General features: G+C 41.7%; 1 protein-coding gene across 1 annotated transcript; it reads right to left on the bottom strand.

Annotated features, from left to right (window-relative positions):
- Positions 1 to 206: 206 nt before the first annotated feature.
- On the bottom strand, positions 207 to 8,536 carry LOC139573514 (RWD domain-containing protein 1-like). Its single transcript, XM_071397030.1, has 6 exons — positions 8,266 to 8,536; positions 7,757 to 7,822; positions 7,535 to 7,665; positions 3,052 to 3,334; positions 1,069 to 1,131; positions 207 to 924 (listed from the first exon to the last, which is right to left on the bottom strand). The coding sequence occupies exons 1-6, from the start codon at positions 8,336 to 8,338 to the stop codon at positions 812 to 814; spliced, it is 729 nt and encodes a 242-aa protein (XP_071253131.1). The 5' UTR covers positions 8,339 to 8,536; the 3' UTR covers positions 207 to 811.
- Between the last annotated feature and the right edge of the window lie 2,507 nt (positions 8,537 to 11,043).

Below are 11,043 nucleotides of genomic sequence, written 5' to 3'. Positions count from 1 at the left end.
GAGCTATTTCTATGCTACCTGTTTAAGTATCTTTAACTTTTGGTTTTGTACACCAGCTTCAAACAGCTGACAATACAAGATTTTTGTTTATGGAAAAGACATTTCACAGCGATTTAGATGGTACAATGATTCTCTACACTATACTTGTTTTGTCAAACTGAAATTAAGCAAACTAGAATTTTTGTGACCAGGAAATGGTGAAGAGATTTCTGCATAGTGCATCTTTAATGGCATCAGGGTATAAATCAATTCATTGACAAGGGTGTATAAATGCCTTGAGGTGATTCTGTGTTTACAGTCAACTGGAGTTATAGTTCATGTTTAGAACATAAATGTGGGTGTTATTGGTTGTCTTTCTTCTCTGTGCTTGGTCAGATACTGTGACTCCCCTTCCTGTGATGATCCCTTCCTGTTAGTATCGGTTGCGTTCAAAGTCGTAAATATTACAGTCGTGCTGCGCATCTCAGAAGAATTCTATATCACATTGATGTCGTTCCTGAGATGCAAAACACTTCTCCAGGCGTTGGGGGATCTGAATCTGTGCAGCACAACGTGACTGCAATAAAGATGATCTGGGACCGGACCTTGTTTCAAATACTATTTGAAATAATTTCAAATGCTTTCTTCTGGGCTTGATTGAGCTTGCCAGGCACAATGGAACCAATAAAATAGTTGCAACACTGCAATCCCCACTCATCTGGCACCCCAGGCAGGCTAGAGCAAATGCTCAAAGTATTTTAAAGAATATAAATAGTATTTGAAAACAGGTCTGCCTGGAACATGCCCATGGCATCTTTCTCTTCTTCCTAGTTCAGTCCTCATCACTGCCCAGTGCCAGAGGGTCAAAGTCAGGGTCGTCTTCATCCAGGTCGAGTTCCTCAAGGTCCTGGAAGAGGGACTCGTCCACTTCAACACTGTTTCCAGCTGAACGGGAGGGAAGAGCAAAGTTATTGTACAACCTTTTACAGATCCCCTCGCTAATCACCATACTTCTCTTACCTCAGACATACTCAGACAAACCCGCACAAACATACACACACTACAGTTGTATGACTCCGCTATACTTACAATCTTCCAGGAACTGTATATCTGATGTGTCAAGATTGTGATCGGTCTCAAATAGCTTTTTTCCTGGTAGAGAAAAAAAGTGTAAAGTGTTAATCATGTACAAATGCCAAGACGCTCACCAACCATTGAGAACCTCGTCTCAAATGGTGGGCTGGACCTGGCTTTCCATGCACTGACAGCTACATTGGTATGTGTTCATATAAAGTCCTTCTGGGCAAACTCCCTCTACCTCTGTAGTCTGCTCTCCTTCACCACTAGCAGTTACCAGACATGGTCTTCAAGGTGGTTGCTACTTAAAGTCCCCAGGGCCATTACCAAGTTAGGACTAACTTTTCCTACTGTGCACTAGAGGCATGTAATTAACTATGTTCAGGGAGGAGTGTAAATGTTTCCGGTAGGCCGGATCGTGTTGTGCTGATTGTATGTTTTACATTATGTAATGTTGTATTGACTACTGCTGCTTTCTTGGCCAGGTCTCCCTGTTAAAAGAGACTCAATGGACTTCTCCTGGTTAAATAAAAGAAATGCAGAAACTTGAAGCACTTGGGTTCATGTTTTGACTGTACATGATGGCGGAGATGTAGCATCCAGATTAGGGTTGAAGATTTTCCAGGTATTTTGCAAATGTTCCATCCTGTGAATAAATAATCTCTCTCCCGGTAACCAGGTATTTCCCGCCAAAACTGGAAGTGCCATTCAATTGCATATAAATAGACCTGTCTGGATTTGATTGAAAATTCAAGCCTGATGCTACCTGAGCCTGATGAGCCATACATTAAAATACATTGTAGGCCGCATGTGCTGCTCAGTAAAAGTTACAAGTATAGGCTAGCGAATTTGATCGAAATATAATAAGGTCTGTTTGTATAATTAGTAGGCTGACGCATATATACACCTTTCATAATATTTCCCCAAATGTTATTAGCCTACCTCTTGTTGATTCATTCCTTCCTCACTTTCAACAGTTTAAAAAAGTTGGCATTATCTTCATCATTCTAAAGACATCCTTGAATAATACAGGACTAGAATTAGATGTAGAAGGCTTTCACTTCACGAAGATTGAATGGTTAAGGGTCTGAACAAATAACTGCTATAGCCTACAGGCATCGCACATTGACTATTATTTCAAACTACCCGTGAGTTTTATTGGCTGCTGTATTCAACTTTCAGTAAACACGAGCTTGCGTCTCTTTGAATAGTCTATTGGTATAAGAAATGCTACGAAAAATCATGTCAAGCAAGCTATTCTAGTCTAGCTTTTCCTGCATGGGAAAAGAGAGAGGCCAGCGGCACACCGATGCGTGCGTATTGCGCAAGAGACAGAGGCTATAAGTTAGAAGATCATGCATAACCTATCATTAATTAGCTAAATATAAGGCCTAATACTGCATTGAATTTATTACCTGAAAGAGGTAGGCTAGGACATCTAGAACAGGATTATCTATTTTGGATGCAATTTGAATGGAATTGATGGAGAGAGAGAAACTGACAAAGTGCACTGATTTAAAGCAATGATATTCGAGCCTGAAATAAAAAAAGCCAGATGCAGATGGGTAAATTAGACATATTTGGTCTTTATATTATTGGAGCATAGACTATGCTGCAGCAAATGTAGGCGTACCTATCACTAGAAGAAAAGTTACCATGATGAAATGATAGGTCTACATGCATTGTGAACTGTACTCCATACTGAGATGGGCTGTCTGTCCCCACCCTGAGCACTGATGATTTATCATACAGAGGCCATAGAGAAGCCAGATTTAGACATCGCATATAATTTTACAGTTCCATTTCAAGCCAAGCTGTTCGTATAAATAATTGAATATATTTATCAGTGTCTCGCAGTTATTCATCCTGGAAAAAGGGAGTGATTTTGGGCTGTAAATCACAGTAAATCTCAGTAACCAGGTTCCCGCCATTCAAACCTAATCCAGATGGCTCTTGGCTGGGGATGAAGAGAGATTTGGGGGGGTAGACACATACCTGTTAGTTTAATCTTCCCAACCTGCTGTTGTTCCTCCTCTTTCTGCCGTTTCCTCCTCAACTCAGCCATCTCCAGCTCAAACTTGGCTTTCCATGACAGGAAGTTCTCGATGGTGACCACTGTTCCTTGGAAGAGCACCTTCTCAGCCTCCTCCGCCGCCTCCTCTTTTCGCCTCTTCTCTTCCTCTCTTCTGTTTTTTATCTCGTCGACTAATTCGTTCAGTTTGTCCTGAACTGCTGTAACTAGGGTGAATATCATCACCATTCCAAGGTTTTCCTCAGCCTAGAAAAATAAACACAGATGTAAGCGTTCTCATTGCCGAGTAAGGCTGAATAGACAGGCGGAGAGAGACTGACGGACAAACAAACATACAGAGCTGCAGTAAGGCGAGAATGGTGGACCAGACAGAGAGAGTGACTGAGTAGGGCTGTTAGCCAGTGATTGTAAAGCAAATAACTGCCGGTCTCACGGTAATTGACCGTTAATTAACAAACACATTTAGCATCTCCCGTCTTCCACGCATAGCCTACAAGCCACTGATGCAGACCCTTGGAACATCTACATTTGGAAAAAGTCTAATAAATCCATGTAATATATAGCCTACACCATCACAATAAATCCATTATTTATTTTAGACCGGTCTAAAGAAACATGATATGAAGAAAATGTAGTCTATTTCAGAAGAACAGAATAGCATATTCTGCATTGTCCCCATGTTGGGCCCTGATCTGGCTATGCCATATGGCTGTAGTTCATTTAGCATTTGCTTAGAATTCCGTGGCATTATTTTATAGTATGAAGAATACAATTAAACAAAGCTGAATAAAATAGAAAGGGTATTTTCTCCAAATGATTTGAGCAAGTGCGCACATGCGGCTATTCTGTGATGAGTGGTTAACAAAGAAACAGGTACTCATACATGCTTAATTTAGAGTTATTTATGTAACTTTAGTTGTGATACAAATGTTGGGCTATATGTTTACATTTTCTAATACATTCTAAGGCCGCATGATGCGACTAAAGATTATTTGAAAAAAGTTGTATGAAAGGCATGAGCTCTGCTTTGTTTTTTGTACAGGCTGTAAACACTTCATCAGTCTCTTTCACAATTTGACAAGCACTTGATAATGCCTCGAATTTCCCAGCTGCATCCCCTTTGTGTGGCCATAATGCCTCTAAAAAATATCCATGTCTTCTGCGGCCTCCACAGGTCTGGTTCATCCTTGGGAGCAATTTCCAAATGCCTGAAGGTACCACGTTCACCTGTACAAACAATAGTACGCAAGTATAAACACCATGGGACCATGCAGCCGTCATACCGCTCAGGAAGGAGACGCGTTCTGTCTCCTAGAGATGAACGTACTTTGGTGCGAAAAGTGCAAATCAATCCCAGAACAACAGCAAAGGACCTTGTGAAGATGCTGGAGGAAAGAGATACAAAAGTATCTATATCCACAGTAAAACTAGTCCTATATCGACATAACCTGCAAGGCCGCTCAGCAAGGAAGAAGCAACTGTTCCAAAACCGCCATAAAAAAGCCAGACTACGTTTTGGAACTGCACATGGGGACAAATTTCAAACTTTTTGGAGAAATGTCCTCTGGTCTGATGAAACAAAAATAGAACTGTTTGGCCATAATGACCATCTCTATGTTTGGAGGAAAAAGGGGGAGGCTTGCAAGCCAAAAAACACCCTCCCAACCGTGAAGCACAGGGGTGGCAGCATCATGTTGTGGGGTTGCTTTGCTGCAGGAGGGACTGGTGCACTTCACAAAATGGATGGCATCATGAGGAAAGAAAATTATGTGGATATATTGAAGCAACATCTTAAGACATCAGTCAGGAAGTTAAAGATTGGTCGCAAATGGGTCTTCCAAATGGACAATGACTCCAAGCATACTTCCAAAATTGTGGCAAAATGGCTTAAGGACAACAAAGTCAAGGTATTGTGAGTGGTCATCACAAAGCCCTGACCTCAATCCTATAGAAAAGTTGTGTCCAGAACTGAAAAAGTGTGTGCTAGCAAGGAGGCCTGACTCAGTTACACCAGCTCTGTCAGGAGGAATGGGCCAAAATTCCCCCAACTTATTGTCGGAAGCTTGTGGAAGGCTACCCGAAACGTTTGACCGAAGTAAAATAATTCAAAGGCAATGCTACCAAATACTAATTGAGTGTATGTAAACTTCTGACCCACTGGGAATGTGATGAAATAAGTAAAAGCTGAAATAAATTATTCTCTCTATTATTATTCTGACATTTCACATTCTTAAAATAAAGTGGTGATCCTAACTGACCTAAAACAGGGAATTTGTACTAGGATTGAATGTCAGGAATTGTGAAAAACTGATTTTAAATGTATTTGGCTAAGGTGTATGTAAACTTCCGACTTCAACTGTACATACGGTCACTGTGGGGACACCGTCGTCGATGCACTTATTGATGAAGCTGTTGACTGAGGTGGTATACTCCTCAATGCCATTGGATGAATCCCGGAACATATTCCAGTCTGTGAAAAACAGTCCTGTAGCGTAGCATCCGCATCATCTGACCACTTCCGTATTGTGCTACTTCCTGCATTAGTTTTTGCTTGTAAGCAGGAATCAGGAGGATAGAATTATGGTCAGATTTGCCAAATGGAGGGTGGGGGAGAGCTTTGTATGCATCTCTGTGTGTGGAGTAAAGGTGGTCTAGAGTTTTTTTCCCTCTGGTTGCACATGTGACATGCTGGTAAATATGACAATAATTGACAAAAAGACACACCCCTCGTCTTACCAGACGTAGCTTCTCTGTTCTGCCGGTGCATTGAAACTCCCTCCAGCTCTATATTACCCGTGTCGTCGTTCAGCCACGAGTGAAACATAAGTTATTACAGTTCTTAATGTCCCATTGGTAGGACAATCGTAAGTCATCAATTTTATTTTCCAATGATTGCATGTTAGCAAGTATAATTGATGGCAGTGGGAGTTTACTCGCTCGGATTCTTAAAAGGCAGCCCGATCTGCGTTCTCTTTTCCTCACTCAAATGACAGGGATCTGGGCCTGTTCCCGGGAGAGCAGTGTATCTTTCTCGTCGGACTCGTTAAAGGAAAAATCTTCTTCCAATTAATGGTGAGTAATCCCAGTTCTCATGTCCAGAAGTTATTTTCAGTCATAAGAGATGGTAGCAGCAACATTATGTACAAAATAAGTTGAAAAATAAAAGTTACAAAACACAAAAAAATGAACTAAATAGCACAATTGGTTACGGCATGTAAAACGACAGCCATCCTCTTCAGCGCCATCTTACCACATCAGTCACAAGTGATAATATATCATTCACAAGTGATAGGCTAATATTGTCACCCATCACAATATTATTGATAAAAATTAGTCTTTATGTAACAGTATAACTTTAAACCGTCCCCTCGCCCCGACACGGGCGCGAACCAGGGACCTTCTGCACACATCAACGGTCGCCCACGAAGCATCGTTACCCATCGCTCCACAAAGGCCACGGCCCTTGCAGAGCAAGGGGCAACACTACATCTAGGTTTCAGAGCAAGTGACGTAACTGATTGAAACGCTACTAGCGCGTACCCGCTAACTAGCTAGCCATTTCACATCCGTTACACTCACCCCCCTTTCAACCTCCTCCTTTTTCCGCAGCAACCAGTGATCCGGGTCACGGCACCAATGTAACAGTATAACTTTAAACCGTCCCCTCGCCCCGACACGGGCGCGAACCAGGGACCTTCTGCACACATCAACGGTCGCCCACGAAGCATCGTTACCCATCGCTCCACAAAGGCCACGGCCCTTGCAGAGCAAGGGGCAACACTACATCTAGGTTTCAGAGCAAGTGACGTAACTGATTGAAACGCTACTAGCGCGTACCCGCTAACTAGCTAGCCATTTCACATCCGTTACATTTACATATAGTAAATAATATCTGTGAAATTTGTTTTGAAATGGACCATTATGCACCGGTCTCGAAATAGGGGCAGCGGGAAAAAAAATACATGTCATCTTTGCACTTAAATAGAGAATGGAAAGACGCTATTCCTGTGGTTCATTTTCATGCCAGCCAGGTAGGCTATACTCCTGTTTTAAAGAGAAGCAATGTGCTTAATATTATTAACATTGAGAAATAAATATAGTAGGCCTAGCCTATAGAAAGCTGATGGGATCCTCCTCTATTTACTAGATGCCATTACTAAGTTTTCTCACGCAATTGCAAAGCCTATAGAAATTTTGCGCAACATAAGCTCATGAAGTGTTTGATTTGATTTCCAATTACATTGATGTCAGTGATTTGAGGGACAATAGAGTGCGGAGTACCAGGCAGTTAGCAAGTTTGGTAGGCTACTAATGACCATGAGCAGCATCAGAGCTTGGAGAAGCCTAATTACAGTGACTAAACTGTCACATGGAATTTGACTGCCATCATGACTCGGTCACCGTAACAGCCCTATGAGTGAGTGTGTGCACATGCGTGTAACATACCTGCTGCTGCAGTAAGGTGAGGATGCCCTCTGCGTCTGAATCCTCCAGGTTCTCCTGGGAGTATATCTCCCACAGCGGCACCTCATCGGGATACTTCTCCACATAGGTGAACTGTAGAGTCACTTCAATCGCTACAATAACACAGAGGCATTAGGTTAACAAATAAACAAACAACAAATGTAGTAAAACCCTAGCCTGGTGATAGGTTAGGTTATTGCTTACTTTCATCGTTTTCCCCTGCGTCCGATGTCACAGTGATGGTGAAGCTGGTGGGCACCTCTGATAGCACTACAGGATCGCCAAAGCAAATATGAAAGTCAGCAGAGCAGTCACATCATTGTTATGCAAATGAATGAAAATCAAAAAGTTTGACAGAAAGTGGATCCCGTTGCTCTAAAATAATTTCGTTATTGAAAAGTGGAAGACGTTGACTATGATCAACTCACCTGCTGGAGAGCCTGACTAACTGTATGGCACTGTAAGTGCAGTTGAGTTTGTTAAGCTAGCTAAACAGGGCAGTGGCACTGACTAACTTTGAGTGTGTGGTGATCGAGGGCGTTTCATTATGTGATCGTTAGCTAAAACAATTTCTCCTCGATAGTGTGGGTTGTTGGCTTGCTAACTAGCTAGCCAGATAAATTGGCACCACACTGCTAACCTGAGTTAGCCAGCTGGCTAGCTAGCGTTTGCCAGCTTGGAAACCAACCGAGACAGACTCGTAGGAAACTAACCTGTAAACGAGTCCGGGTAAATTGACTCTATAGCTTCCAGCTCGTTTCGCTGCTCCTCAGCGTAATCTGTCATTTTCTTCTACTATGGTCCATCAATGAGCTAGCAAAGTTAACCAACCGGGCACAGACGTGTGCGTGCTCAAAGAAGGGCCCACCAAAGACTTTAATATAACCAAGATAGACCATAGCTTGTCATTTCCAATGGGAACATAATAGTCATAGTGGGCAGGATCATAGTGGGCAAGAAGAAGGGCAGAGCCAAGCACGCGCTAGCGCTATCCTATTGGCGCATTCTAGGTACTTTTGCAAATTTCCGTTAGGGAACGCCTACCCTGTGAAGTGCACGTGTGCAATAACTCAATTCGACTTTGCACTCCTAAACAGCGTGATTTTGTAAAACGTTTGCAAAGGGCGGAGTCTACAAGTCTGTTCTGTTCATAACAGATTCTAGTTTTGGGAACAGAAAACTGTATTGAGATCAAATGTTTAATTGATGAGAAGATGTGCAGAATGTCGGCCAAAATCCATCTCGTTACATCTTCTCCCACTGCGCGCCAGTGGGCTTCCTCTCACTACCATATTTGGTAGTGAGTGGAAACGCCAACCGGATGCTTCACATTTATACATCCACTGAAATATCTGTCTGTGGGCCCGTTGTTGATCGACTACATCGGCAATCCTTTTATGTTCTCACTCTGAGTCGCAGAAGGTTGGTTTGACAAAGTTAACTCATCGAATGGCTAATTATGCAATTATATCTGTTAGATACGGATACATTTTCCGTTCAAATCTCTTAGGTTATTATCTACTCATTAGTATTATTAGTTCGGCATCATGTATGAAACGTTTTATACTTTTCTTCAATAGATTATTTTAGTCTAGTATATTCGTAAATGGCCATGGCATTGGCCTTTTCATTTATACTGTAGTCATTGACCTTTCCTCAATTGGTTTGCTCAAATCCTGCATCCTTTCTCCTCCGTCCTCTGCAGTGGTGTAGTGGAGGGTATATGCTGTATTATCATATACAAACGTATTTTTCAGTGGGCATTGGGTATACAAAGTAATGGAGGGATATGCCGTATCAATTTATAAAGCTGATGGAACAGATCAGAATGTTTAACTTATAATGTTGATCAACTATTATTTATTCATATTTTAGGCGCAGCAATGTGCACACAGCAGTAAGGCCTACACGCAAATGTTCCTAAATGCAATTTACAGGAAAACACCTTTCTTAAATGTGCATATGAACAGAGATGAAAATATCCTAGAAATGTAGAAAGAGGGAAGATCTAAAGATGCAGGATCTATCATGGGATTGGTTTCTAATATAACTAGGATAATGCCTTTAGCCGCTAGACAATGAAAGAAAGTTGAAAGAAAACCAACAGAACAGCAGAACGCATATGAGGAAGTCTTTATAAAATAATTGCCTCCATGTTTCAATGGTGGGATTTTGGCTATAGGCTACTTTGAAGAAAGGTAAGACCTGCTTCATAATATGAAGTACAATGTCCAGGTTTCAAACCATTAAGGAACAGGAAAAATATGGCGATGCTAACAATAGGCCTAGCCGTCTTCTGGTAGATGGAAAGGCTTTCCCAAAAACCTTGTCAATTAAATGTTAACTAGCTACAATGTAGCCTACCTGACAGAATGATATCATGATTATTTGCATCAATCCAGTGGCCATTTGTTTAGCAAACTCCATCTCATGTGCTACAGAAACAAGCTAGCCAAACAGTGCTAGGTGCCTGCACACTTTAATTCAAGGGTAACTACACTCCGGAAAAAAAAGAAAAAAAATTCCCAGGCCATAAAAGTGGTCTCATGATGTGGTTTAAGCATTGTTTTGGACTTAGAACATCCAATTTAGTTGTTTTTCTATTAAAACTTGTGATTTTCTGACTAAGTTGACAGCCTAATTTATCTGTTTCAATAGTTGGCCTACTATTAGCCTACTTGCACAATACAGATTGGGTTGGCCTGACTGTGAAAGACCAATACGGGATTTATAGTTTTATGTCACTTTCTCATAGTATTTTTCAAACACGGCACCTTTCCTTCGCCGGGCGGGCCGTTTGGGATATTTGGGCCAAAATTTGAGTATACCACTTCTCCAGGCACCACTACACCACTGTTCCTCTGTCCCCTCCTTTTAAAAAAAGGTAAAAGGTAATCGATGAGAGGAGGCAAGGAAAGGGAACGTGAATGGAAATGTGCTTGTTTGAAATGAGACAGTCCTTCTCCACTGCATGTCATCAGGCAAATTACGTTTACAGATAAATGTGTAAAATAAATGTGTAAAGTGCTAAAAATGTATTTAGCTAGCTGTGCAAGCGATTTTAAAGATAAAAGGATAAGTAGCATATTGTTTTTAAATGTTTGCATTCTTTTGTCCTTCGAGAAAACAATAGCTAATTCAAAGGGGTTGTGGCAGATTTCAAAACTTCCGCGAAGGACTACAGATAGGATACACATGACTAACCTCGACGAAAGGTGGCTATCGAGAAGGGGAGGACACTTCCATCTGCTTACTAAAGAATTGGCACTTCCTCGACCACTCAACCACTTATCGGTTTCCAGGTCACAGAGGAGAGAAGATGGAGGAAAGAGGATGGACTTTTACCCAAATGAGAAAAGGCCATTGTGAAAGCGTGTGTCTGTGTGTCTGTGTGTCTGTGTGTGTATGATGCACCATCGAGAGTAGCCCCAAGGTCCGCTGAGGGCGCTATTACTTGACGTCAGGATAATAATAGCACCCTCTAGCGGACC

The sequence above is a fragment of the Salvelinus alpinus genome, chromosome 4, assembly GCF_045679555.1.
Source record: "Salvelinus alpinus chromosome 4, SLU_Salpinus.1, whole genome shotgun sequence".
Classification (NCBI taxonomy): domain Eukaryota; kingdom Metazoa; phylum Chordata; class Actinopteri; order Salmoniformes; family Salmonidae; genus Salvelinus; species Salvelinus alpinus.
This window is presented reverse-complemented; position numbering and strand designations above follow the sequence as displayed.

Excerpts from the sequence above, each read along its gene's own strand:
- LOC139573514 (XM_071397030.1), bottom strand. The coding sequence starts at position 8,338 with ATGACAGATTACGCTGAGGAGCAGCGAAACGAGCTGGAAGCTATAGAG. Across the intron at positions 7,666-7,756 it reads CGCAGGGGAAAACGATGAAA|CGATTGAAGTGACTCTACAG; the intron begins GTAAGCAATAAC and ends GTGTTATTGTAG. Across the intron at positions 925-1,068 it reads TATACAGTTCCTGGAAGATT|CTGGAAACAGTGTTGAAGTG; the intron begins GTAAGTATAGCG and ends CCTCCCGTTCAG.